Genomic DNA, 27,584 nt, shown 5'->3' with positions numbered 1-27,584 from the left:
CTTCGCCACAACCTGTTCAGCCCAACTTCATGGTCTGAAACAAGCAGAGGTATCTTGCTCTACGGAGGAGAGAGAGAGAGAGAGAGGGAGGGAGGGAGGCAGGGAGAGATGGAGAAGGCGGGGATACACTTAGTCTACTGTGTCGCATAGTGTGCCTTTAAGCAGCATCAATATGTGGTAAACATACAGTATATTAGGTGTAATTATGAGCAGCCTCAAGGTGACTGGATCATGTGGTAAAGATAGGTTGTTACAGCCTACTATATTACTCGATGTTTTGAATATGCATGCTTATTGTGTTTCTTTTCCAAAAGTGTTCTGTGGCAATTAAAAACACATACACTATATTACCAAAATATTCGCTAACATGCCTTGAGTCACATATGAACTGAACTGCCATTCCATTGGGTTCAATATGATAGGCCTATCGGCAGAGGCGATTCTAGGGTCAGGTGGGGCCCCAAGCGAAAATGCAAAATAATGAACATTTGAACCAAAATTGCCACTACTGTGGTAAAGTTTGGGCTGTTATTCACTATCTAGAGGCTTGGGGGCCCCAAGCAGCTGCCTGCCTTTCCTGGTGGCAAGATGCGCCCCTGCCTATCGGTTCAACTTTTGCCGCTATTACAGCTTCAACTCATTTGGGAAGGCTGGCCACAAGGTTGAGGAGTGTTTACAGGATTTTTTAACCATTCTTCCAAATACGCATTGGTGAGGCCACACACTGATGTTGGTCGAGAAGGCCTTGCTCTCCGTCTCTGCTCTAATTCATCCCAAAGGTGTTGTATTGGGTTCAGGTTCAGGCCAGTCAAGTTAATCCATACCATACTCTGTCATCCATGTTTTATGGACATTTGCTTCCTATGTACACTGGTGCACAGCAGTGTTAATTTCGTCAACCATGACTAATGAATAAAATATTTCGTCAATGCCCTTTTTCTTATTTTCATCATTTAGACTAAGACTAAGACTAAATTGGGGTGGCAATGGCTAAAATATGACTAAGACTAAAATTGTGTTTCGTCATTGTGACTGAGACTAAGTTTTAAAAAGCTGACAACATTAACACTGGTGTTAAATAAAATAAAATAGAGAAAAAGAGAACCAGTGTGTGAAGAAGTTTTATGTTTATATGTTAAAAAGAGAAGCAGTGTGCGGAGAAGGTTTATTCTGTACAGTCAATGATATAAGATAAAAAGAGAAGCAGTGTGTGGAGAAGTTCTATTATGTACAGTGTTGACTAAAACGACTAAAAATTGACAAAGACTAACATCGATTTTCGTCATTTAGACTAAGACTAAATTGGGAAGGAAGGCAATGACTAAAATAAGACTAAGACTAAAATTGATTTTCGTCATTGTGACTAAGACTATGACTAAATTTTTAAAAAGCTGACGAAATGAACACTGGTGCACATTCATGTTGGAAGAGGAGGCTTCAAACTGTTCCCACAATGTTGGGAGCATGTAATTGTCCAAAATGTTTTGGTTTCCTCAGAATACCAGGAGACATACAGCACACCAGGGGACATGGAGTAGGCCTCCATCTCCTTTGTACCATGTGGCACAGAAAAAACACTGCCAGAGCCCTGCAAAATGAACTTTGATGTACATGTTTCTATTCAAATGTTTCTGTTCAGACAGAAAGACCAGTGGCAGAGCCCAGCAAAATGAGCCCTTCAAAAGGTAAAAACGCACTTCATAGGGTATGAGGGCCTGGTGTTCACACATGGGGCTATGCTTATACATGGGCACCGCAGACCGCACGTATGGACTCTATGGGCATTCTAACTCACCAGAAATAGAACCCCATTGAAAATGAATGGGATGTTATGTCTGGTGAGTTAGAATGCTCACACTAAAGCACCAACATGTGGTAGGCTATATAATCTATGGGGTATAATCGAGACACACACAAAGACAAAGAACAAACAAAAAACAAAAAGCAGCTGACAGCAAAGCATCAAGGATCTGGGCTTCATCCCATAACCCCATGCAGTGCCCCTGCCATGACTTTAGTCAAGGAACTTTGCTTCAGTGTTTGTATCATGCAGTGAGATTCCTATTGAACATGGACATCTTATTTATAAAGTAGGGCCTACCAAACTGATTTGATGTGACCCGGATTTCTTTCTTTTTTTCTGTAGAAAATGGTGATTTCATCACAATATTCTAATTTTGTGAAGTAGTCTACTTTTGATGATTTTGTGGAGTTGGAACTTGGAAGCCCAAAGAATAAGAATAAACAAATTATTGGAATATATGAAAATGTGGGCCATTAATCTATAGTACATGAAAGTTTAACATTATTGATGGAATTATGGGAAATAAATCAACTTGTTCACGATACAGTACATTTTTTGCCAGGAGCTGTAGCCTACGCTGTCACGTGTGCACGCAAATAGGACATTTCGAAACCACGTTACCGGTATGGAAAAAGTGACCCCTGCCCTGCCTGTCGTCGCTAGCGGCAGCCATCAATGAATTCGACTTCAGTCGGTTTAGTGTTGAGCACGTGGTATTTAGTGCTTTGTGTTTGACAACAAACTGTACCTTTTCTAGCGTATAAAACCACCCTGCCACGGTGGTTACAGAAGAGGAATCTCAAGAACATTTTATTCCGGACGAAAATGCAAGTAAGTTTGGAATGTAGCGTGCAATGGAACGGGTGCAACAAACCTAGCCACAGATTGCCTGCATTAGCTCGCTCATGCACACTGCTTAATAACACATCAATCAATGCGTTAGCCTGTGGTGACAGAGTTGAGTTGGCAAATGCATGTAAAATTCTCCACTAAAATGAAAATGCAGCGTGTGTTGTAATACAGGGACGTAGTTAATCAGTTGGTCGCGCTCTTTCGATATCTCAAATAAGAAATTGTCTAAACATTTTGACCAGCCAAGGCCATGTTGTCAAAGTACTAGCCACGGCGTTTTATTTTAATGACACTATATTTGGTGTTGATGTCTGATATTTCAGAACTTCATAATGTTTAGAAGCTCGTGTTATCATTAACGACACTTTGAGTAACCTGACTGTCTCATCACTTTCATCACGATTCACACAGGCCTAGAGCTGGCTTCCATCTGAAGATATGAACGTGAATCAGGATCAGTTGTTCTCGGCCCTGAAGAAGGATGTGCGCTCCTTGCTGGTGTCGGCCAAATTTGGCCTGGCACCGGAGCAGCTCAAGCGGGATTACCAGGCTCTAGTCGGCCACCCTTTACCCCTGAGGGCACTTGGGTTCAGATACATACTAGACATGGTCAAAGACATGCCTGACGTTGTTTATGTGGACTATCAGCCAGATGGAAATATTGTCTTAAAAGGTGAGTTAACTAAAAGTTCAGAAACATTTCATTGCACAACAAGGTCTGTGCTTTTTTCCCTACTTGCAATAACCTACACACAATACCACATGTAGCACAAGGTATAATAACAACACAATTCTAAAAGATACCATTGAAGCCTGCTATAAACAATCTTAACATTGCATACCTAATAATGTTTTTGTTTTTTAATATTCATGTTGTATACATGTTTCCATTTTCACAGCTGTTGGAGATGAAACCACAAGAGGCATTCAGGACCTGGTTGCCAAACAGAAAACTGTCAAGCGCAAGCCTCCAGCTCGACAATTTGGCGCCAATAAACCATATTACCCCCAGTCCAAGTCACTCATCATGCCCAGGCGAGTTATTGACCCTCCGCCTCTCCCAGCACATCTGCGAAGCCAGCTTCGTCAGCTGCTGTCTCAGGGCCCTTTGAGGTTGTCAGAGTTGGAGAAGTACTACACGCTCCGCTTCGGACGGAGACTGCAGCCCGAGTCCTACGGCTATTACTCTCTCACTGAGCTGCTTTCTGCTACTGCCGATTTCATCACCGTTGAACAAGGCCGGAGTGGCTCGCTGCTCAAGCTGAAGAGTGTGATCACACCACTGCTGCTCAACCCCCCAAGAGCCCGCAAGCAGGAAGTGCCAAACTCAGTAGGAAAGCTTCCTCCAAATCCAGGTACAGTACAGAGGTCAGAGGTCACTGGGGTCAATTCCAATGTAGTAGAAAAGACATTGCTCTCTAGTCTTGCTTTTACCAGAGAGAGTAGAGAGAGAGAGATTCCATTGGCCCATTGTTTCCGCGTTCTATTTTTGCAGGGGGGGGATCCCCCTTTAGGTAGACTTAGGCAGACCTAAGGACTATTCTATTCAATGCTAGGAGTATTATGACACGCCCCTTTAGGCAGACAGGAACCTGGTCATGTTAGGTGCCCATAGCAACCTATTACATTGGCATATCTATATACTTATAGAATCTCTGCAGGTACGGTACAGAGATCAGAGGTCACTGGGTCCAATTCCAATGTAGTAGAAAAGACATTGCTCTCTAGTCTTTGCTTTTACAAAAATGAATTGCACCATGTCAAAATGATAGGCATGTGTTGGCCTCAAGTTGTCCTCAGTGTGGTTCCGTTTGCTCATCATTATAATAAGGGTAAAAAAAACCTTGGTTGATGGCGGAAGTAGGCTGTAGTAAGGCAACAAACTGCACGTTGCCCAAAGGAAGGCTGTCCCTTAACCTGACAACTAGACTAACTGATAAAGCAAAAAAAACACTATGATTGTTGTTATGTGATGGTTCTTTTCTCTTGTCTCAGTTTGTCAGGTTGAGGCTTCTAAGGAAAGGGTACCAGTAATACATCCACCTGCCTTCGAGGTGCCAAAGACGACCCAGCAGAACCAACAGCCAGAGGCATCCCTGCGTCATCAGTCTATGGAGGAGTCTATCTTAAAGGTTAGTTTTGTACTTGAATTCCTCTCATTTCTTGTGTATGTGTTTGACATAGTGTATGTTTGGCCAATAATTTGGTCATTTGAAAATATAGCTTTTTAGATATTTCATTTTTAATATTTTGTTATATCTCATAATTCATACTCTGACTCTTGTATTCAATACTGTTTGTGTAAATTTAGAGACAGAAAAGACACCGAACAACACAGAGATCTATTTGTAACTTAAATTGACGGACATTGTCAAGGATGCATTGTGTCCTACCCTCTTCAGACTTTCATAGTCTGCATCTCCCTTAATACTGATACCAGATTCATTCAAAGGCAGTTTGGGGGGTTCTACCCTGCCACTAAAAGGCCACACTAAGAGCACTAGACATAAAGTGCCTAAATTCATGTGAAATGGCTCACATTTTCTAATGCAAGATATCGTCTTGCATGGGGTCTAACATGTATTTCTTGTTTTTATATGCTTCAGAGGCTGAGATATTTAGGCCAACAGTTTAGCCACCCCAAGTGTGTTTCCGTCATTTACAGGAGGCACCAGTCATACATGTAGTCATTGGCAAATGCGCGTGTGCGCGCACAGAGACATACCACATTTATGACATGCTGGTGAGGGGGTGCAGGTTGGCATGTCTGATTGCTCTTGTGGTGTGGTGTGGTGTGGGGGCAGCTAGAGGAACAGATGAGGCAGCAGATCCTGAAGATGGGGGATGCCAGCACCGTCAGCACCGAGCTGAAAAACAAACTCCACCAGGTCAGTCCAGCAGGGGGTGGGGGGGCTGAAGAGACCAAAGCAGCTGAGGCCAGACAAAATTTCTAGCATGGTTAAGTGATTCATTAATGAACAATTAATTTGCTAACAATTACTGCTAGTACCTTTAGCCTCTGCTATGATACAGCTGGTCAGCGCTCAATTCTCAGTCTGGTGAATGTGTCTGCTGTTGTGTTTTTTTCTAATCGCATGTGATGGATCTTTTCTAGATTGTGACTGATAACTCAAATGGCATAGCCCTCCACCAGCTCCCACTGGTGTACAAGGTAAGTAGTCTAGAAAAGCATGTGTATGGTGAGCTTAACATGTTCCTGGGATGAAAGGCAATGTTTTCTTCTAAGAATGAATTTGCTTCATTGCTTAAACGTACTTGCCATACCTGTGAAAAAGGGGTTAATTAGGCCTTCTAATGATAATTAATAGTTTCCTTTGTCAAGGGCAGAGAAGGGTAAAAGTTTGTACATGACCAGTGTCGGCTATTTTTCCTCTGCAGTCTTCATCAGAGGTGTCGCATGGTGTTGCTGTGACATTTACTTTGGCTTTTGCCATCTGTCCTGAGCGCATTGGGGAGCCCTCTGCTGACTGATGGGGAACCAAGAGTGCATTGCAATATGCAACCTTGCCTCCTCCACTTGCCTCCTCCACTTGCTTCTCGTCATAATGACATCACTGACAACAGCATTATATTTCAATATCTTGCAAAAGCTCAATTGTAGAGTCTTTTTCTCATTTGCAATTGGGATGGTGAATGAAAAACAGTCCCTCAAAAGTTGTTGTGGCTAGGCTGACAGCTGGGAAACTTTATCGTTTTCTCCACGGAGGAGGGGCCAGGAGGCGGGACGAGGAGACGAGCGCAAGTGGAGGAGGCAAGGTCGCATATTGCAACGCACTCCAAGACGCTCAATGAGATGAAGGAGTTAAACTGCTTTCCCACACCTGGGACAGTGTCTTGCACAGTGGCCCCTAGCTGCCCAATTAACCATCCGCCAGCAGAGGGCGCCCTAACTCCAGACATCTCATCAGGTGGCAAAATCCCTATAACAATGATGCCTCTGATGAAGGCTGCAGAAACAAGGTAGCTGAACCTCAGGCACTTTTACTTTTTCCCTCACTGCTGTACTTCTGACTTCAGGTAATCTACGTGTATATCACATGCATCCAGAAAATGTTTGGGGACAAGCTTTTTGCATTGCACATTGCATCCTCTGCAGCATGGTTGGTTTGTTTATTTTTTCCCCCTTGCTTGTGTGTAAGTAACCTTGAACTGTCCTGAAATATGTCTTCAGAAAACATACGGGGAGGAGCTGCCCCTGGCCGAGAGTGGCTTTGTGAACGTGTCGGAGTTGGTAGGGGCTCTGAGCGACGTGCTGTGCGTGAACGCCGACCCCACGAGCAGCCAGGAGGAGACGGGCCGAGGACAGCTGATTGTGAAGCAGACATCAAGCACCCCAGAGAAGACGGTGGCCGCCTACCAGCAACACCAACACAGCTCTGGAGAACTGACCGCCTCCGCATGGGACACCCCCTCCAAGGAGGACCACATAGACCATGTGGAGGTCTTTACCCAGAGGAAGGTCAACAAGTCCATTCTAGAGGTAGGACCTGCTGGGAACCCGACAGGGACGGACAAACGGGTCACTTGTCCCAGGCCCAGGAAAAAGAGGGGCACCAGTATTGGTTCATTTCATTGTATGTATTGGTGGGGGGGTTAGTTCGCTGTGTCCTGGTCACAGCCAAAGCTGTTAGCAGCTTTGAGGAAATGCACCATGTTACGGTGCCATATGAGGAATACTGTGTTTCACGAACCTTGTGGTTCCGAAGCACTAGATGTAGTTCAGTTGGTACGCTAATGCTTGAAATATGAAGAAATTGTTTTTTTGACTGTGTAATTTATTTCTTCACATAGTTATGTATGTATTGATTTATTTTATGTTTTTGTGTATTGTGTCATTTGTTTTTCATCATAGTTTTGTATATGTAGTTATTTATTTAAGAGATGTCTTTCTGTCTGTGCCCAGGTGTTGCCACCAGTCCCTGTGGCAGCAGCAGCGGTGCCTCTAGATCTGGTGCTGAACCAGAGATTGAAGGCCCCCGTGCGGCGCAAGGAGAGGGAGCTGATGTCCGTGGTGGTGGAGCACACCAAGACGCCGGGCCACTTCTACTTGCGCTTCGAAGGACCGGAGGCTCGGCTGCTGGAGGACATGATGCTGCAGATGAGGTCATAGGGGAAGCCGACAGGGGAGGGGATGGGGTGGGTGTGTGTGTGTGTGTGTCGGGGGGGGGGGGGGGGGGGGGTGCGATTGGGTTTTCATTACATTGGATAGGGAACCCTTTCAGACTTTGTTCTGGGTCCGACAGAAGCGGTCCTGGAGGTCAACACCATTCCGTATGTTTTCTTTTGGGCTGTCCTAACTGAACAGGCCTAAGGCTGTATTAGTATTATTCCGGCGGTTCAACACACGTCCACCCGATGCATCTCTCCCACCCGATGCATCTCCCTCCCTAACCCTGTTGATTGAATGCTACTTTTCAGTACACATGCATGAATGTGACTCATTAAACTAAACGGGGAATGTCTTTGTGATTTTCTACAAGGGTTTATTTATTCAGAAAGTTAGCTACTGATAGTAACATCAGTTTGCCCTTATCAAACTTTGGACATGTGTTCTCTTCAAGCACATGATGGCCCTCACATTGAAGAGGTTTAAATCATAGCTTCCATGATGATACGAGTCAATATTGATTTCTTAAGGCAGCGATTTGACTATCTTCCATACTTAAGAATGCCCCACGATACGATATGATTCGATTAGATTTTTTCCAATTACTTTTCCACTTCTATTATGTTGCACAAATGTTAGCTAGGGCATTGGGCAGGAGCCAGCGAATCAATTATTTTCGATACTTAAGAATGCCCCACGATACAATTCGATTTAATAGTCGGCCGTAGAATCGATGCATCTATTATTATTTTCACCCCTATTATTGTAGTGATTGTGTAAAAAATGTACATAATCTTTGTACCCTACCCAGGCACAGTGACCACCTTGCATGTCATAGTTTGTTGTAGTCTATGCATCTTGCATTCAAAATGTGATAAACCATCATAAAACTACTTGTAAGCAGGCAAACACAACCGCTGGTATCATTGGAAATCTTCATGTCCTCTGCTTTCATTGGATAAGGCATTGCGTTCAACGTGACAAATTTGCTTAAACTTCAGGAGACCGTCGGCTGCGTTCCATTCCATTGAAAGTGGATTTAATGCGTTCCCCTCCACTCAGTTGGCGGAATAGTGTGAATGCCGCCTAAAGCCGTGTGATGAGTTGCATAACTTAATGCATCACTTTTTTGTTCTTTTGTCGTACTGTCCATTTCTATTTTTAAAAAGTTGTAGTTTATGGATTTGCGGTTAGCGTGCATGACATGGCAAAGGTAGAATGTCTGGATTCGCTGTGAACATAAACTTTAAATCAGTTGCATGAAACAAAATGGTTGCACAATCGCTTGCTTTGAAGACATAGTGTGAGTCTGATTTTCTGTTTTTTTTCTGTCTGCCCAGAACCTTCTACACATGCCCAGAGATGAGCCAGCGCCACAAGCTGCTGGATGTATTTGTGCGGCCCGGCCAGGTGTGCTGTGTCTCCCCGCAGAGCATCTGGTGCTACCGGGTGGTCATCCTCCAGGTGCTGGACAGTCAGCAAGTGGAGGTGTACTACGTAGACTTTGGAGACGTCTCAGTTGTGGACAAGGACCGCCTTTGCTTCCTGAAGTAGGTACCTGTCAGTGGTTGCCTCACCATCACGTCTCTTGCTTCCCTTACTGTTTTCAGGGTGACTAGAACGGAGCTGGTGTCCGTTCCTGCACCAGCTACAGGAAGTGCTTACATGCGAACCACCCACGTTCATACTGGGTTGCGTTCTTTACCACATGTTCATGCCCAGATGAACCTGCTGATATCTACGTTGTCGTCAAAGTTTGCAGAGAAAGACCACCTCTTTTGCTTTGCAACTCGAACCATCTTTCTGGTTCACAGATGCTCTGATTTTTGGTTTGAGATAAGGTGCGGGAACGGACACCAGCACGGTTCTCTGTCTTCCTGAACACGCCTCCTGTGGGCCCCTTTCAGGCGATGTCAGACACCTTTTAGCATCGAAGTTCCTCAGCAGTTTTAAGACCAGTGCAATATTTCAGGTAAAGGGATGGGCAGACCTTCTGTACATTGGGTAATGCCTTAGAAGCTGCCTAAAGAAAAAAAAAATATATTTAGCGTGTTCTGTGTTCAGAATGTGCAAAAAGTGTTTCAAGACCAGAAAGATGGTCCAAAATTTCTGTTAAAATAAGCTGCCAGTTTGTTGCAAGTGTTTGTGTTAACCAACTCCTCTATCAACAGTAGTTAAAGCTTCGATTTAAATTTCAGGGCCTGCTATGCAACACTGCCTGCTCAAGCTGTCCCTTCCTCTCTCTCCGGGATCCGGCCAGTTCAGGTAACATCACCGGCTTATAGGTCTTTCATCAGCTGCTCTGCCTAAATCAGGTCTTTTTATGTTGTATTTTTCATATGTTCTATCACAAGCTGCTGAGTAAGACCCTGTTCAGATTGCTGCGATTTATTTTATTTTATTTTTGGTGTCCATATACGCAATACGCATGTTAACGCGTTCATGCAAGAATCGTACCCACGTACGCATATCCTGCAGCAAGCGTACTGAGGGCCTAAAATTTAAGATGCCATTTGTGGATGTGTATTTGTATGAAATCGACATTTTCATTGAGATATCTTGTATTTCCCCTGAAATACCCTGTATTTCACAATTTCTAACACTGCATTTTATGCTGTGTATGTGATATTCAAATACATACAACAGTCCTTTCTGCCCACTTATCTCAGGACATATAATTTCAAGCTGCAAAGAACAGCTCAATATCCTTAAAATGTGACTTCCTTAAAAATTATTTACATTCATTTCAATGGTGAGAACCATGGGTTTGACTGATGGCAATAGTATGGGGTGTGGTGGTAGCCGATCGGTCAGTTGCAAAAGCTGCTACTTTCTTTCCATCACAAAACAGGGTTCGTGGACAGCTGGTGCCATTGGAACATTCCAGAAAATGTGCAGCGGTCGTCTCCTGGTGGGAGCCATAGACAGCTACCGGCACGGCTTCATGCAGGTCTACCTGTGTGACACATCCACCCAGGAAGATAAATACGCACACAGCACTCTCTTGACCGAAGGACACGCAGTAGCTTGTGCTAAAGCTGACTACTTGGAGGTTTGTGTACCCTAACGTGGGGTGTCAGACTCAATTCTGTACTGAAGCATTACACAAATATTTGACTTGTCCCACAGAACTGTTCAGAATATCAAGAATTTGCATTTTACACATTTTGGATCTTAACAAGGTATATGAAAATCACAATTGAGTGTCTGGTTGATATTTGTTGTCATTGTTGGCCGCATGGTACCTGTTTTGTTTCACAGACGTCGTGCAAGTCCAACCCGGTGTCCATGTACTTTGGTCCCGGGGAGCTCCAGCCTGTAAAGATGCCAGAGTGTTGGGGTGCTGTGAAGAGAAGTGGAAATGCCCCAAGTAACCAAGAAAAGGTACAGAGTGCCCATTTGAGACTAGTGTCTGATGAGAATAGTTCATAGTTCAAGAAGTAATGTAGGGGAAAAGTGTGACTGCTAGTGTTCTTTAAACAAGTCTTCCTCAGGAATTTCAGTGAAAACATTTCAGTATCGTACTAAGACCAATTACAGAGATTGTAATTCTTGGGTGTGGTTGTATTGAGTATCTTTTGACACTAACAGTGCATAATTTCCTAAACATTTCCTTTTTTTGGTAGCTTAATGTTTCTGAACCTGAGACTAAAGTCATGGTGGATTCTGCCCCCCTGGTCACCGCCCCAGCTGTGGAGACTGCTGCCCTGTGTGACGTCCCTGATGTACCGTCTGTTGAGGAATCTGCTCCCCTTCCGAAAGTCTCTATTCCGCAGCCTGAAGTGTCCACAACAAAGTCTGTTCCCCCAGCTGAAGTTTCCACCCTACCATCTCTTTCCCAATCTGGCACCCTGTCTTTTGGATCTGCAACCCTTCCTGAAATTTCTGTCCTGGATCCTGCAAACTGTTCTAATAATCCAGTCTTGGATTCTCAGCCTCCGTATCCCAGCATGCCCACCATACAGGCATCTACCCTGCATCCCCCTCCCTCCACCACAGAGGGCGCCGCCCTGGTGGCACCTCCGCAGACAGATGTTAGTCGAATCACTAAGGTAATTGCTCTACTTTTGGTCATATTCCAATGGCAATGCATATTTTAAAAACTAGAAAAGCACTTGTACTGTAGAGCACAGACGTCTGCTCAGAGTATCATGTTAAAAAAACATAGTTTGAGCCATACTAACATGCTGTCAATTTTTTAAATGATGCGTCCATGCATTGGTGTGTACATTTTGGGTGCCTGGCTATGATGATATTCTTGTTGGAGATAAGATGGCTCCCATCAAACGTAAACGTAAAGGCTAGCACATTCTGAAAAGTCAAAAGACCAAAATAATATACCAACTTTAGAATCACCATTGTTTACTCAATTACGTGTGTGTGTGTGGGTGTACTTCCTTTTTTGCAGGATGACGTTCAAGTAAACGTCAACCCTTTTGAAGCTTTGCTTCGCAAAGATTTTTTGCTGTGCACTGGATGGGATAAAGGCTGGCAACAAGGTCACAATGGTGGCGACGCAAAGCCTTCGACAAATGTTGACACCCCAAAGGTAATGTCCCACCACCTCTTGACTTGATCTGTGCTTGCATTTTTCATTTTTCATTTTCATCCCCCATCCCGACATAGAGAAGTGTTCACCTTATCTCTTGCCAAAATCAGATATTGACTGATTCTCATTCTCTGTAGTGGGTCAGGGCCCCTAGGAAGCTTGCTTGCACTTCATCCAGAAGGAACTCCTACTGCACCTACACATTAATAATGCATGATGACATCAGCACAGAAATGGGATTCATCTAGGCCGATTCTTTGTCCTTCTGAGCAGGACATGGGACAGAATGGCTAAATGATTAATGCAGATGTTATCCATGAGCCTGCTGTAGTGCACATTTCCTCAGGAGACCAAGCCACACAGAGGACATGGTGGTACATGGAACATCTGGCTCTTTTAGATTCTTGCTTTTTACGTTTCCACATGAGACTAGATCTCTCTTTTTTTTCCCCAGTAAAGCACATGTTTCCATGTCATTATGTGCTTCACACAACACTTTGTCACAGTGCACCATAAGTGGGTATGATTTGATCCAAATCACATCTCCTGCGACACATGTCTCCACTGTTCACCTCAAAGTGGCAGATATGCCACCCATGCTTTCTGTCCTTTGGACATGTCTTATGTATGATAAAACCCTGCTTTCAAATGAATTCGTTTTCTAGCAACCAAACAACAGGAATTGACTGAAATCTTTTTTTAAATACAGTACTGTAGATTCATGGAAACCATCTGAATCAGAAAGGAAAAGGCCTAGATGCCCGTAGTAGCACATGAACCAATGACTTAGTATGCACAATCCAGCAGACATAATGTAGGCCTAGTACAGAAAACACAAGACTTTTTGTTTGAGAGTAAGCTTGGTATAAATCTTCTACCCTTAGTGGTCATTCATTCAATTGCTTATGAAGAGTTTATTTGCAAAATGGTGTATATCCACTTTGGAGAATTTTAGGAAATTGATGTTCATGTTTATTCACAATATTTTTTCATCAGAGTATTTCTTGAGTTAATTAAAGCCCAATGACGCATGTTTTGAAAATGTATGATATATTATTATCAACTCCAATTTCGGTACTCACACGTCAGCAGGTAGCAGGTTGAAGGAACCCTGTTGAATCTCTCGCGTTTAGTGTTGCTTGCTCATGGAGCGTCCGAGATTCTAATAGAATGCACGTCGTATTGCAAACAAAGTGGTCTATCCTATATGTCACTTTGCAACCAAAATACATTAAACATAGGTTTGAAAAGTATGCTCTCAAAATATTTTTACTGCAAGAATTTGCACATAGATAAAAAGACGTCTGAACAGTCATTTCCAATAATAAAATACAAAAGTAAAAAAATGTCATTCCAAAAATGTGGTTCACTAGCAAACCAGGTTAAGTTTCCCTGGAGGTAGCGGTAAATGAGCTACAAATAAAGCCTGGAGTCCTCATTTTCTTAACCAAATGACACCGGTAGACTATCTGTTAGCAGGCTTACCACTTAAAGTGGAAATATGTAGCCAGGCTTAACACAACCATGTTCCCCAGGTGTTGTTCTCTGCTTGCACTGATTTATGTTTTTCTTAAGTTTCATTCATCACCATAAGCTCTACATTTTTTGTTGTCTTATCTCCTCATGTGCCATTCTTGCCTAACCTTCAGAATGAGGTGTTGCCTGCTCCAGTCCCTGGTGTGGATAGTCATCTGTTGGAGCAGCCGGCTACCCCTGAGCCCTTACCCCAGGACCCCACTCCCTCCTACAGCCCTACCACTCTCGCGACAACAGCGGCGGAGACCCGCAGTACAGGTAGGACAGATACAGGCCTGATGCGGAGGACTGGGGGCAGGCTGACTGTTGTACAATTAAGAGCAATGTCTGAAAATTGTAAGCAAATTTGTGTCTTAGCAGCGATATGGGGCACCTACGTCAGTCACAGTGAACTAGCGGTGAATGAGGTGAATGGGATTTGTAAACCAGATAGCAGATACCCAACAAGTTTGGAGGCTTCGGACTGAGATTCTCTCCATTTCTTAAGCCCACCGCGAAAAAAGCAGGGTGTGTATTCAAAATCATATGAATGACCTCATTGCCAGGTCAATGTCAGGAAGCAAAACATTTGTTTATTCTGAGCTAGCCAAGACAGCTAGCGATAACTGCTAGCTTTCCACAATGCACTATTATCCCAGCTGTCACTTGTATTTAAAGCAACATTAAAGATATCCTACACGTAGTGTGTTATGTAAGGAATAACGGCCGACGAGGTGTCCCGAGATCAAGGGAAATAATGGACGAGGCGGAGCGTTCTAACAGCCCGACGGCGTCACCAAGTCCATTTTCCCTTGATGTCGGGACACCTCGAAGGCCGTTATTCCGCTTATCACCCGGTTACCAGCAGTTAAGTATTACTTTATTAATATATTTATCTAAGGCTTCGTGATAAAGTAGATTAACCACTGCGCTTGGTTCGTTGCTATGAGCACACTTCCTAAATTAGTGAGACGCACCTCTATCGGAGACGCGCGTAGAACATTGGGGCGACTTGACAACCAAATGCGATAGAATTAACGACGGGGTCTTGGCTTGACAACCAAATGCGATAGAATTAACGACGGAGTCATGGCCATAGCAACCTGCAGTTTAGAATTAGTGACGGCAGTTCGCCAGAAAGTTAGGAAAAGAAGTAGCTTACACGACCGCATGACATAGGTGTCCTGCTCTTGGGGAATAATGGACACCTGCTCAGCCAATCAGAAGACGTTCCGTCTGCTCACCGGGTGATAATATGAAGCGATATGATGTGTGTTCAAAAAAGCAACTGACTATGCAGTCAGACCTCAAAACTGTGCCATCAAATCAGCAAACGTCGATGACGATGTGATGTGATGTCATGTCATTTCAGGTGTGGAAGGGTCCGCTCAGGTCAGCCCAGGACTCCTCTTCCCAATGATGAGCGTTGGGGCGCGGCTCAGTCCTGACAAGCTGTTCCTGCACCACGCCTCTCCACTGGCTCTCCGGCCAGCCACACGCATGGCCGGCGGCCTCAACTTCCTCAAGTGGTGACTTGACCAAAACTTACAGAACACTGTACTGTAAGTATCCTTACATCTCAACAAGCTGTGGCGAAGGATAATTTTCTTGTGAACCATGAATGTACTGAAGAAAAGTACACTAAAACTTAATGCATAATGTTTTTAGAGTTTTTGTTTTAAAGTTAACGGAAACTCATTTTGATATTTTATTTTATCAAGTGAAATAATTTTTGGATAAGATTTTGTTTATACTGCGTGTTTTTGTGTAACCAAGTACAATTATGTATTTGAAGTGTTTGTTCTGCTGTTCAACATATTTGTCTGTTTTTCTTGCTTTTATCTTCCAACATATAAAAGGGAAAAAATGCATATTTTTACCAATAAATAATTGGTTTATCTTTGCATATTGTCATTGTTTTGATATCAACCTTGTAAATAAAAAAATGAAATGGTGTCACTTTCAGAAATTAGTTTTTTGACATCACAATTGTTTAAATTTTGACACAAGTCTTTGCTCGTGAGTGAAAATAAAATTAAGAAAAATCAAAGAAAAAATATTGTGAATTTCTTTAAGATGATTGAGTGCGTTTATATGCAGTTCAGTATCCAGAATAAGAGGCTTATCCCGGTTATGATCAAATTCTGGAGAACAAATGTGTGTTGCCTGGATACCAGCAACAACGTTCCGTGAGAAGCCTCGGTATCCAGGATGAGATGTTTCCATGTGTCAAATAATATCCCGCTTTCTTTCGGAATACTCCACCTAGAATATCCGGATTTCTCAAAGTCCCAAATAAGGGTTTATCTGGGATACTGAAGTCAGGAAAAGGTGTTTATATGTTCGAACGCAAAGTCAGGATACTTAATATTTCGATCATATTTGGGATACTGAACTGCATATAAAGGCACTCAATGTCTTGCTGGGGGAACAAATTACAGTCAGTTGCTTGGGCTAGTGGCTAGGGTGTTGGTTTGAAGATCAGAAGGTTGCATGTTGGAATTCCGCTTTGACCTAGAGTGCCTTTCACATGTTATTATACAGTGCTCCTTAGCTACCATTTGTCCTAAACCTGCTACCATCTGGCCCAAAAGACGAACTCACTTTTTGCATTTTCTGCGAGACTGCAGTGTAGTTTGCATAATAATTTGGAACACCATGTAATTCCAGTTATGAAGTCATTCCCTGGTACTACTTACTCCCTGCAAACATAACTAGATATTGCAGCGATCCATTTGGCTGGACAGTGGGCTATTGCATTATTATGTAACCTGTGAATTGTTATTCAATACTACTGTTTTAAGCACTTTGCCACACAAGAGGTTTATGGTAGTTGTTATGGTTGGTTGGTCTGAGAAAGAAACATGGTAGTAAGTAAAAGTCGCCCATTCCGTTCAGTAGCTCATTGATCTTGGTGTCATCAGACCACACAACATGGTTCTAGCAATCCATATCCTTACTCTGTTTGTCTGTGATGAGACCAAGATAAACAAATTTGTTTTAGATGGTGTCAAGCATGTATAGTGGTAAAAAGAGATTCACACAAATAAAAGTGTCAAGCACGGTAGTGGGACTAACATGGTTTGGGGCTGCTTGAATGCTATCAACACTGGAAAGATGAATTTCACCAAAAGAAACATGCATGTCAACATGTACTGATCATTATTCTCTCTAGGCTATGGGATTTAACATTGGGTGTACTCACTTATGTGAGGTAAATTTTGAGACATTAATGACCGTATTAGTACGCTGGCTACTGTTCATTGTGTCAAAGTGAAATTTCTTTTATGTTTTCCCATGAAAAGATATACGTGCGTCTCAGATTATTCCCCTTTTCCAACAAACTGTTCATGTAGCCTACTACACTGACACCTTTTGGTTAACTTCTAAAAGTGCACCTTCACTGACAGCTTCCTGCCCAGAAAGCCAAGAGTTCCTTTCTAGCTTTCTGTCCTAGCTAGTGGTTCCAAAGCTCTGCTCACGCTCCATGCCACAGTCATTAGGCTCGTTCGTGACGAAGCAGTAGGATTTTTGCTAGGCAGTGGGCATGTACACTTTGCCAGTTTGATGCATTGTGGTTAGAAAATTCTAGCCAGAATGCATCAAACTGGCAAAGTGCGCATGCCCACTGCCTAGCAAAAATCTTACTGCTTCGTCACGAACAAGCCTATTACCTAGCCCCCCAGGAGGGAGGTTGGCCTGGTATTGGAATCAACGGCCCTTTATCCAACTCATTATATAACCTAGCACCCTCTCCGTCATGCTGCACTGACACCCGGCCGTGGGGATAAAGATGATGCCCAAGGCACAACAGCTTTTTGGGGACTTTTCGCCATTGAACCCCATTGACCTTTGAATTGGTGCTTGCTTTCGGGTGTTGAGTAAAACCTCTATGACTTATTGCCTTGCATCATGAGGCTACAAGCGAAAGGCAGACGGCGTGAGATTAAGTAATGAGTTGGACTCCCTGTTTGTCTGGCCAGGTTGCTGTCTGTGATCGCTCTCGTTCACTATGAGGTCACCAGGTTTGCATGCTTCACCCTGTCCCTGTGGATCTTTAGAGAATTTGACTACCCTTGATAAGTCATCTCCTTGATTCAGATGCACTCGCATTGTAAACACCAAGCCGACACACAGGTGACTGACTGGAAATGGGTCAAAGACGTCCAACATGAAATTGTCCTTCAGTGCAACGGATACTTTTGCTTACTGCTTACTGTTTTTGGCTTGGCTTTCATGCATTTTCTTGAGAAAGAAATTGAAAATCATGTTTTTCACAGTTACAGTTAGGGCTGGGCGATATGGAAAAAAAACTATATCACGATATGGATTACTTTATATCACGATAACAATATATGTCACGATATAGCACAATTACATACGTTTTCAGTTATTCTCTTTATTTGCTCTTTATTTTTTCATGTCGCAAAACAACCTTTCTTTAAAATTGATCTTTTTATTCTTATTTTTACAGTTACATGAACTAATAGTGTGTATTGTGACAACATGAAATGTAATTACATGATATTCAATTGTATAAAATTGATAAAATTACTATAACGATATAAACGATATAGGAGAAAGGTCACGATATACACTTTTATATCACGATAACGATATACAGTATATCGTCATATTGCCCAGCCCTAGTTACAGTAAGAAAAAGTATCCGCTAGCACTGAAGGACAATTTCATGTTGGACGTCTTTGATCCAAATAGGCTACGGTAATAACTAGTAGGATTTACAGGTGCAGCCTGTTGGCTCAATCCAATGAAAAGTCAAGGGCATTTCTATACCGTACATCTTCTAAATGATGGCTGATATCTGCAGTGATGTTTGTTGTATTTAACTTATTTTGATTCATGATAGGCCTACATTTGTGGCTGTAAATGTTACTGTATGCCTACATTAGACTGTAGGGAGGGCATTCTTTGATATTTTATTTGAAAATATATTTTGGAAACTTCCCATGGCTTTCTCACTTTCAAAATCAAAATGTTGTAACAGGATTTTACTTCAAATTCTAATGTAATCAATTGTTTGTGTACTCTCTCCCAAGTTTGTCTCAGTGACATTGTTGTAACCTTCTCTGCACAACCCAATAGGTATTGATCACTCTGGGCATTAGGAGACCCTATCAATATTTGGTCTCTCATTAGTTACACACTGCTCTGAATGCCTTTTAGCACCATCGTAGGCCTGAGTCAAGTCGATTAATTTCGTTCTGTAAGAGCCAGTAAGAGTTAAATAAAGTAGAATACATGATGCACAAATGTGTTGCTCAGTTATGTATAAAGGTCATAAATATCAGCCTGGCTATGATGACAAAGCTTATGAGAGCTTATTCCGGCCAACATGCAGTGTTAACACATTTTGTAAAGGTTTTGTGTTAAAACATTTCGTAGAGATGGGCTTCATCTGCACAAACTCCTCTGTATGGCACTGGATAAATGTTTAGTAGGCTACCATAACCTACTGCACTCTACGTCAGACTGATGTGATGAGCGTTGACGTGACTCTTACCAAGAAGGCGAAAGGCTGTCAGTGAAGCGTCCGAGAGTGCAAAGACATTCACACTAGAATTTCATCATTGACTTCTCTTCTATGTGCTTTGTCCTTATCCTTTCCTTAATGCTGTTGTGAGAAAGTAGCCACCTCGACCTATTCAATACAGAATGTTAGCCTGGGATATCAGACTCAAGAGGATCCACAATTTAACCTGTCTTGCATACAGTGAGTCCAATATGTATTTGATCCCTTGCTGATTTTGCAGTTTACCCACTAATAAAGATATGATCAGTCTATAAATGTAATGTTAATATGTATTCAAACGAGACAGAATATCAAAAAGAAATTCCAGAAAATAACTTAAAATAATATATTTTAATTGATTTGTATTTAATCTAGGCAAATAAGTGTCTGCCCCCTCTAGCTAAAGAAGATAAAGTGCGTTGTGGCAAAGCCCTAGTTGTCTAGCACTGAGGTCAGATGTTTCTTTTAGTTGATGACAATGTTTGAGCATATAGTAGAAAAACATTTTGCCCATTTTTCTTTGCAGATTTTCTCTTAAAGAGCAACATTCAGGTTAAAGACTACTGTGGACGAATGAATAGTAACATAGTGTAAACATATGTTTCGGTTAATTAATGTCACACAAATACGCTATAAAGGTGATTTTGGAGAAAATTGTATAAGATTACGCTCTTGGTCGAAAAAAATCCCCTTGGCGACTGTGACGTGGCCTCAGGGGAACGTTGATATTAAAACACGTTCTAAGCTGAGAGGATACTGGAAAAATATGGAGGAGTACGAGGAAGAGTTTGGAGGTTGTTTGCAATACGACGGACCTGTGGCGTACAACTACGAGCCAAAAAGACGAGAAAGGGAACAGAGCCAGACGCCGGGGCCGGTCATGGGAAGGATAAATGGTCACAGGAGAGAGATGGAGATGTGGAGCATCGAAAACCAGTGGAGAGTGGAGCAGGTGTCCTGGTAAGTGACCGTAGCCAGGCCTACGCCTTTTAAGCCCCTGTATACCGTATATATATTCTTCTTCTTCTTTTAAAAAAAATATATATACACGTATAGGCTACTGATAGCCTACATTTAAGCCAACAACAGTCTTCTAGTAGGCTATGCGGCTCGATTGGCACAACCTAAATACCAGAAATATTAGCTGGCCTATCTACTTGCTAGCACATTATAGGCTAGCTGGCACGCCCCCGATAAGGATCATTCCTGAACAGATTTAAGTTTTGTTGTGTTTACTGTTATGGACTTCGTGATCGGTGAAGTGAAAAAAAACACCGTCGTCTGGTAACCTGTTTTAGGCCTAATCTGCGTAATAACAGACGCACAAGCGTTGTATGCTACTTGACGTCAAATTAACCCTTCTTCCACCACCCACAATATTTCAATTCTACCTTCTCCAATGATTATGTTTGTCCACAAACGACTTAAGGTAACACAATGACCTATGCACATTTATTTGACAGGTGCCTTTGTACCCAGTGCGCGTCCATGCCCTCTGCGTTGGAGAGCGTCTGTTGCAGGGAGATAGAGGAGTACCGCGCTCTTCTTGAGAACCTCCCAGAGGACATTACCTGCCTGACGCGTCGTCCCGGTTTCCAGAGCGTGTGCCTGGACCCGTATGTGCTGGAGGTGGCATATTTGGCTTTTAAGCAAGAACATGGTCCTCTCCAAGCCACCAAGCCAGAGTATGTTTCCATCAAAGCATTTCGCAGATAATGTTTCTATAGACTAATAACACATATCCACTTACACCAACATCTTTGTGGCACTGATGCTGATTGACTGATGCATACAGGAGTTTACCATGTCCTTAAGTTGTGTAGCAAAAGTCATTGTAACTGTCAAGTTTAATGAATACCATGAAATTGCAATAGTAAGATGAAAATTGTAATTTCCCACCCTAGGCAATATCGATACACAGCATACCGGCAGATTGTCCGCTGGGCATATGGCACTTTGGGTCGACAGATCCGAAAACCTATTCCGGCATGCGTTGTGGCTGCAATAAGGAGGCAGTACCCAGAGGAAGGAGGGACCTATAAAGGTTTTGAATGGGCTGATCTGGAGGATTCTTTTTCTTTTAAATAAAATAGACATTCACATGCACAAACGGTGTCAGTAGTTTTACATTTATTGGTACATGCATGAAACACATGAGAAAAGGGAAGTCTAGCAAGTCTATTTTAAATGACAAAAAAACGCTGTACATAGTTATGATTACTTGTGGTTATTTGGAGTCTAAACTTGAGTGTTAAGATGTGCCGCTAGTGTTGAAGCGTGAGTGCCGTTGAATATGTAGTCCGACTGCTTCATCCTTGGCAATCTTCTGGAGAGAAGAGGTGAGGGGAGGTGGTGCAGTGGAACCCAGAAGAGCACTTCTGTCTTGGAGGGCCTGTGGTGAATTTGTATACCCCTCCTCCAGGGATGTCATCAGTTGTGAAGCGTAACCTTCAGAAGAATAAAGAATAACATGAATAGAATACAATGTATTATAATTGTTCACATACACAATTTACTCTATAAATTTAGTGTATTAAATTTTCAATGTATAAAGTATAGTGATAGTGGTTGAGTATTTCAAAGCATCAGGAAGATTGAAAGCGTTTCTTAAGATCAAGAGATACAGTGTTCATGTTCAGAGGATGTGGTCGCTCAAGGTGACTGTGGCTCTTAGAATTTTTTATTTTCTATTTGGATTACTGTATAGACATTGGAAACCCAAATGTATCTACTCACCATAAGATGCTTTTTCCACAATTGGACGGACCACCCAGCCACCTTTCTTGAATCGAGGGTACCGGACTGCGTAGCGTGCCTCTCCAGTACTGGTCCGTGCCACATCTCTGCCACTATTGCAGTTAAAGTGCAGTGCTGCCAACAGCAGTCTGAAAAGTACATTTGGTACACAAAACGGATATGCTCAGTCTAATGCAACTGTAAATAAAAGAACAAGGTGAACGTTGTCAGTTCAGACAGGCGTAAGGCATGCACGAGAGGGAGTCACATGATACCAAAACTCGTGATTAGTTATCATTTCATTCCCTTTGGTGACCCATAGGCTGGGAAACACTGGCGTAAGGCAATGCTTAAATGGCATATTTATTTTTCAGTGGTGTGTGATACTGTCCCTGCATTAGCTTTAGACATATTTGATGTCATCATTGCATACCTGCTAAACATGCCCAGATAGGAGAAGCCAGTATGTTTTGGCGCAAAGCGTAGGATGAGGGAGTGATATGCCTCCAGAGAGTAGGTCTGGTGCTGGGGTGACAATTTTCTCACATCCTTCAGCAGGGCTTTTTTGGCTGCAATGCTCTCCAGCTTCACAGCAGCAGCAGATCCTGTTCAAAACACATGTACACACAGTCAGTGCAGATTTTCAATAATCATCTGAAGAAATGTTTGCAACAATTTAATTGCATATTGAATTAACACAAGTAAGTCAACAAAAAGTGTTGTGAGTTTACCTGGTTCCAGCCACTCCTTGTCACGTGCCTCCCCTTCCAATGGCGGATGGGCACAGCTAGGAAAGGCAGGCGTTTCATGATGATGAATGTCCTGCACATGGTGGATCATGCTGGTCCATTTCGCCTCCATCACATCCGGATCTCCTGAAGGGGTGGAAGCAGCCGTCCAGTAGAGGTGATTAATTATCGCGGGCCTCCAAAGGCTTAGGTCCTCGCACCCCCTCTCCTTTGCGCCAGCATCCAGTGCTTTCTGAACACCTTTTCCAAAGCAGAAACACAAACTATTAGTAAATGTGAACTCATACCTTTATACCTGACCAGAACTAGCAATATAGCACATACTTACTTTTTCCGATATGCCAAATGTCAAAAAAATGGCTTGTTTCTGCCATCTGCTCCCGGACCCATTTGGCCACCTTACAATAGGAAAGCAAATCAGTGTAAATTACTAGACTGAAACTGTTCATTTGAGTGTATTGAGATGTGCTCCAGAAGGGCAAGTTATGGTCAGGCTGTCCGAGCATGTACCTGTCGATTTCTGTCCGTGATCAAAGTGGAGACTTGCATGTTTTGCTCTTTCAGAGACTGGATGCTCCTCTTCAACCCCTCTAGCTCACACCATGAGCTGCTAGGGACTTCTGAACTCTGGAAAACCAGATGACAACGGGAACATTATGGTTACGCCGAATCAAAACCAAATGAAAACACGTTTTGGTTCCCATTTAAAGTCATTAAGATATTGATTAATGTCTTATTGTAATTAATCACTTAAATCATTTTAGTGCCTATACACGTGTAGAAGTAAGAAAATAAGGTTAAGAACCACTGATCTACATGAAACACCTCATTTTTAAGTCTGTGACATGGACGTACCTGGACGAGTTGTACATCCAACACCTTATTGACTCGGTCTTCAATCAATGTGTAGCTGCCATACTTTGCACAGTGTCCAGGGGAGTCCGATCTAAAAATATCAAAAAACGGTTGAACTCATAAGTTAGTCCTAAAACATTTTTCCTTGTTCTTCATCAAGGACATACATACAACATGCATATAACTACCTACCGGCAATCACCTGAGAGGACCAGTCCACCATCAAGCTCTTTGAGCTCTCTGATGATCTCCTTTTTCTCCTCCTCCCAGGCAGTTATAATTGTTGGGATCGTGTAGAGGCGTTGATGCCGAAAAAACGTGGGGGCGCTAATGCATTGCAGTCCAAACAACTTAAGCATCCTTATGGTCTGGGTAGCCATGCAGCCAGTAAAATGGATGGCGCCACTAAGTGTAAGGTTGAAGGCAGGCATGTTTCGGTGTAGCATACGTTGGTTTTGCCAGTTTTGCTGATGGCCACAGTTTCCACATGACTGAGAAGAAGGGTAGTATATTAGTACAACTATAAACCTGAACATTTTTGCATTCACAAGTTAGAACTGAGCTTCTCATCATTCAACTAAGATCTTACCTGCTGAACTTTTATGTATGTCCCTTGCTGGAATATTATGCGCCCCTGGCTTTCTTCACCACATGCCGGACACGTGCTGAACAATGACAGGAGCTGCTCCTTCCCAACAATGAACTTGTCAGTATCACTGATTAAAAGCGAAAGAGAACACATGGTCATTCTATGTCTATGACAATGACATTGTGACAGGCTCAATATGAAAAGTTCCTGTAACAAAGGAAAGCTACATACTCGTCATTGGTACACTGAGATTCCAGCTGCGCTTCCTCCTCCTCCTCAGACGACTCACTCAGCATGTCTTCATCAGGATTCCACGACACATCCCCAGACTTGTCCATAGCATCTGATAATTCATCTTCACTGTGTTCCGGACTGACCAGTGGTGTTGACCGCCATCCATCAGATTCTGTCTGGGTTTCCACACTGACCATCTGAGGCTTCAACACTACCTGCACATCTGAGAAAAAGAACTTCATTCAACACGGATGAAACAACCAACTTCATTAAAACTACAATCTGTAGCATTTCAGGCAAATCTTCAGTCAGCATCAGTTATGGTTTCATAAATACATGGGGTGTCACACATTGCGTCTCATCATTACAAGATTGCCACATTTTTGTACATTCACATTGCATGCAATTCATGCATGGGCAGGAATTACTGTTCTGCCCTGCGTATGGTGTTGGGTTTTCAAAACTTTTCAGTATGTGGTTAGACACTGCCATCTAGTGACATTTACAAGCACATTCTCAAATTATCAGTTCAGCTCGTTTCCTTAGTGATGATAAACTTCCTGTGATACATCCAAAATAAACACCAGGAGACTTCACCGCCGTCTCCAATGTGGCTCATTGTTTTTAGAAACTTTAGATCAATGTGAAGGGTTCTACAGCTGAGGGCAGAAGAATACTATGAATCACTTTACCTATTGAACGATGGGTGCGTCTAATGTCACACTGTGTTTCGCGGTGGACTACTAGCTCCGATTCCACATCATCGACAGGCTCTGCGTCTCCAGTAGGACAGGTGTCATCCTCGTTGGCTACTACATTTTCTTCTAAGGCCTAAAAGTACAAAATGTCATAAAATAAACTTCAGAAGAGCTTCGAGATAGAAGACAGTCCGCAAATGTAGTTACGTGTATGTGTAAACAAAGCAAGGCGTTCTGGAGGATGGCAGACTACTTTTGTGTGACATATACACTACGTGTACATGATGTTTTTGAATCGGATCTAATAGATCGGATTTAAGTAGATCGGATTAAGAGTTATTTTGCGACGTGTATACATGGCAATTTCACTTAAATGCGATTAAACGTCTGGGGAAAATAAAGCATTGCGATTGGACTGAGGACGCACGTGCTGAGTGAGCCAAATAAGGCGTGGGGGCGTGGTCGCCAAACCTCCGGGGAACTACTGGGACACAAGCTTATCTTCAGCCCGAAAATGAATTCCCTCAGTGGACTCAAGGCTGGTAAAATCCCCTTTGGGTCTGGTTCTTTCAAATGCTAGTTAGCACCCTCCTAGCTTAGAAAAACGAACTGGTGAAAGGGTGATGTGGAGTAACTTTGTTGTGCTTAATTACTTCGTGGGGCACTTTTACATCAATATATGGAAGCCAAAACATTTATAGTCGCTTAGGGACTTTAAATTAAGCAAAAGTTAAATCGGATTTAAATGCCTCATGTAAACGTACCAACTTGGTACGTTTACATGAGGCATTTAAATCCGATTTAACTCACTTTAAATCTCATTAAAACTTAATTCCACTTTAAAAACATCATGTAAACACTTACCGAACAGGATTTAAGTTTATTCCGATTTAAACTTAAGTCCGATTAAAGTGGGTGGTTTATTCCTCTTTTAAATCCGATTAAACACGTTCCTCTGTCATGTAACCTTTTAATCAGAATTACAATAAATCCGGTCGTTCCACGCATGCTCGTTGACCACACGATGGCGCCAAGAGCCCGTGCTCTTTGTCAGTGAGAAAAAGATGGCGGCACTTCCTGTTGATTTTCACATGAAAGTTTTGCTTAATTTAAAGTCCCTAAGCGACTATAAATGTTGTGGCTTCCATATATTGATGTAAAAGTGCCCCACGAAGTAATTAAGCACAACAAAGTTACTCCACATCACCCTTTCACCAGTTCGTTTTTCTAAGCTAGGAGGGTGCTAACTAGCATTTGAAAGAACCAGACCCAAAGGGGATTTTACCAGCCTTGAGTCCACTGAGGGAATTCATTTTCGGGCTGAAGATAAGCTTGTGTCCAAGTAGTTCCCCGGAGGTTTGGCGACCACGCCCCCACGCCTTATTTGGCTCACTCAGCACGTGCGTCCTCAGTCCAATCGCAATGCTTTATTTTCCCCAGACGTTTAATCGCATTTAAGTGAAATTGCCATGTATACACGTCGCAAAATAACTCTTAATCCGATCTACTTAAATCCGATCTATTAGATCCGATTCAAAAACATCATGTACACGTAGCAAGTGTCAGCAAGATTTTCATCATAGGGGAAAGGGCAAAGCGCGTGTAAAACCACCGAAGCATTTACTAGAAAGTGTTCGACTACCGTTTAGTAACACGGGCGGGAAGCTTATAGCCTCGCGACTTCACATTTCGAATCACTGGAACATGAATAGTTTGTGGCTGGCAAATGGGAGGTTCAGTTCCCTCCATAGAATTACTATAGGGTTAATATTTGGAGACTGTCGAGGCCGTTCTTCTTGAGCCACTCCTTCGTTGCTTTGACTGTATTATTGTCATGTTGGGAGATCCAAAAATGGCCCACCTTCAGTGTAGTGGTGGAGGGAAGGACGTTTTCACTCAGGATTGCACATTACATGTCTCCATCCATCCATTCGTTGACGATGTGAAGTTGTCCTGTGCCTTGGCCAGACAAACACCCTCAAACCATAATGATACAACTTTGATGCATGATGGTGAGGAGGGTGTTCTTGGGATCATAGACAGCAGTTCTCTTTCAAAACACATTGAATTGTGTTAATGCCAAACAGCTTGATTTTGGTTTCATCTGACTACAGCACATCCTTATGATATCCTAAACCAGTCTGATGTTCATTGGCAAACCTCAGGTGGGACTGCACAGGTTCCTTCTGAAGTAGAGGTACCATGTGTGCGCTACAGGATTTTAAACCTCTGTGGCATTAAGTGCTACCAGTTGTTTTCTCAGTGATTTTGGTCCCAGTAGCTTTGATATCATTGCCTAGTTCATCCCGTACAGGTCTTAGGGTGCTTTCTTTCTGTTCTCA

General features: G+C 42.7%; 3 protein-coding genes across 4 annotated transcripts; 2 read left to right on the top strand and 1 right to left on the bottom strand.

Moving 5' to 3' along the window:
- The first annotated feature begins 2,463 nt into the window (after nt 1–2,463).
- On the top strand, nt 2,464–15,752 carry tdrd5 (tudor domain containing 5). The gene is made up of 16 exons (XM_063200955.1): nt 2,464–2,635; nt 3,068–3,329; nt 3,556–4,011; nt 4,652–4,788; nt 5,461–5,544; nt 5,772–5,828; nt 6,849–7,157; nt 7,581–7,780; nt 9,125–9,334; nt 9,983–10,049; nt 10,636–10,836; nt 11,046–11,168; nt 11,411–11,836; nt 12,193–12,333; nt 13,983–14,127; nt 15,221–15,752. The coding sequence occupies exons 2-16, from the start codon at nt 3,095–3,097 to the stop codon at nt 15,379–15,381; spliced, it is 2,952 nt and encodes a 983-aa protein (XP_063057025.1). The 5' UTR covers nt 2,464–2,635; nt 3,068–3,094; the 3' UTR covers nt 15,382–15,752.
- A 4,168-nt stretch (nt 15,753–19,920) lies between these two features.
- On the top strand, nt 19,921–21,469 carry LOC134450270 (P2X purinoceptor 7-like). The gene is made up of 3 exons (XM_063200119.1): nt 19,921–20,341; nt 20,845–21,066; nt 21,286–21,469. Exons 1-3 carry the CDS (start codon nt 19,980–19,982, stop codon nt 21,467–21,469), a joined length of 768 nt encoding a protein of 255 aa, XP_063056189.1. The 5' UTR covers nt 19,921–19,979.
- Nucleotides 21,470–21,505: 36 nt separating this feature from the next.
- On the bottom strand, nt 21,506–25,459 carry LOC134450268 (uncharacterized). Of its 2 annotated transcripts, XM_063200118.1 has the most exons (11): nt 25,237–25,459; nt 24,542–24,767; nt 24,311–24,437; nt 23,914–24,212; nt 23,722–23,812; nt 23,377–23,493; nt 23,195–23,264; nt 22,849–23,106; nt 22,551–22,722; nt 22,118–22,266; nt 21,506–21,829 (listed from the first exon to the last, which is right to left on the bottom strand). In XM_063200118.1, the coding sequence occupies exons 2-11, from the start codon at nt 24,739–24,741 to the stop codon at nt 21,633–21,635; spliced, it is 1,680 nt and encodes a 559-aa protein (XP_063056188.1). In that variant the 5' UTR covers nt 24,742–24,767; nt 25,237–25,459; the 3' UTR covers nt 21,506–21,632. The 2 variants fall into 2 exon arrangements, with proteins under 2 accessions (XP_063056188.1, XP_063056187.1); XM_063200117.1 differs by lacking the exon at nt 25,237–25,459 and having other exon boundaries at nt 24,542–25,188.
- Nucleotides 25,460–27,584: the final 2,125 nt, after the last annotated feature.

Source organism: Engraulis encrasicolus, chromosome 6, assembly GCF_034702125.1.
Source record: "Engraulis encrasicolus isolate BLACKSEA-1 chromosome 6, IST_EnEncr_1.0, whole genome shotgun sequence".
Classification (NCBI taxonomy): domain Eukaryota; kingdom Metazoa; phylum Chordata; class Actinopteri; order Clupeiformes; family Engraulidae; genus Engraulis; species Engraulis encrasicolus.
Note: the sequence above shows the minus strand (reverse complement) of the source record. Positions and strands in the feature narration are given on the sequence as shown.

Coding starts and splice junctions, on each gene's coding strand:
- tdrd5 (XM_063200955.1), top strand. CDS start 3,095: ATGAACGTGAATCAGGATCAGTTGTTCTCGGCCCTGAAGAAGGATGTG. Junction 11,837..12,192: donor ATGTTAGTCGAATCACTAAG/GTAATTGCTCTA, acceptor CCTTTTTTGCAG/GATGACGTTCAAGTAAACGT. Junction 14,128..15,220: donor GGCGGAGACCCGCAGTACAG/GTAGGACAGATA, acceptor ATGTCATTTCAG/GTGTGGAAGGGTCCGCTCAG.
- LOC134450270 (XM_063200119.1), top strand. CDS start 19,980: ATGTTTCGGTTAATTAATGTCACACAAATACGCTATAAAGGTGATTTT. Junction 20,342..20,844: donor AGAGTGGAGCAGGTGTCCTG/GTAAGTGACCGT, acceptor TTTATTTGACAG/GTGCCTTTGTACCCAGTGCG. Junction 21,067..21,285: donor CTCCAAGCCACCAAGCCAGA/GTATGTTTCCAT, acceptor TTCCCACCCTAG/GCAATATCGATACACAGCAT.
- LOC134450268 (XM_063200117.1), bottom strand. CDS start 24,786: ATGAAGTTCTTTTTCTCAGATGTGCAGGTAGTGTTGAAGCCTCAGATG. Junction 23,813..23,913: donor GTCCTCTCAGGTGATTGCCG/GTAGGTAGTTAT, acceptor TGATATTTTTAG/ATCGGACTCCCCTGGACACT. Junction 21,830..22,117: donor TGTGGAAAAAGCATCTTATG/GTGAGTAGATAC, acceptor ATTCTTCTGAAG/GTTACGCTTCACAACTGATG.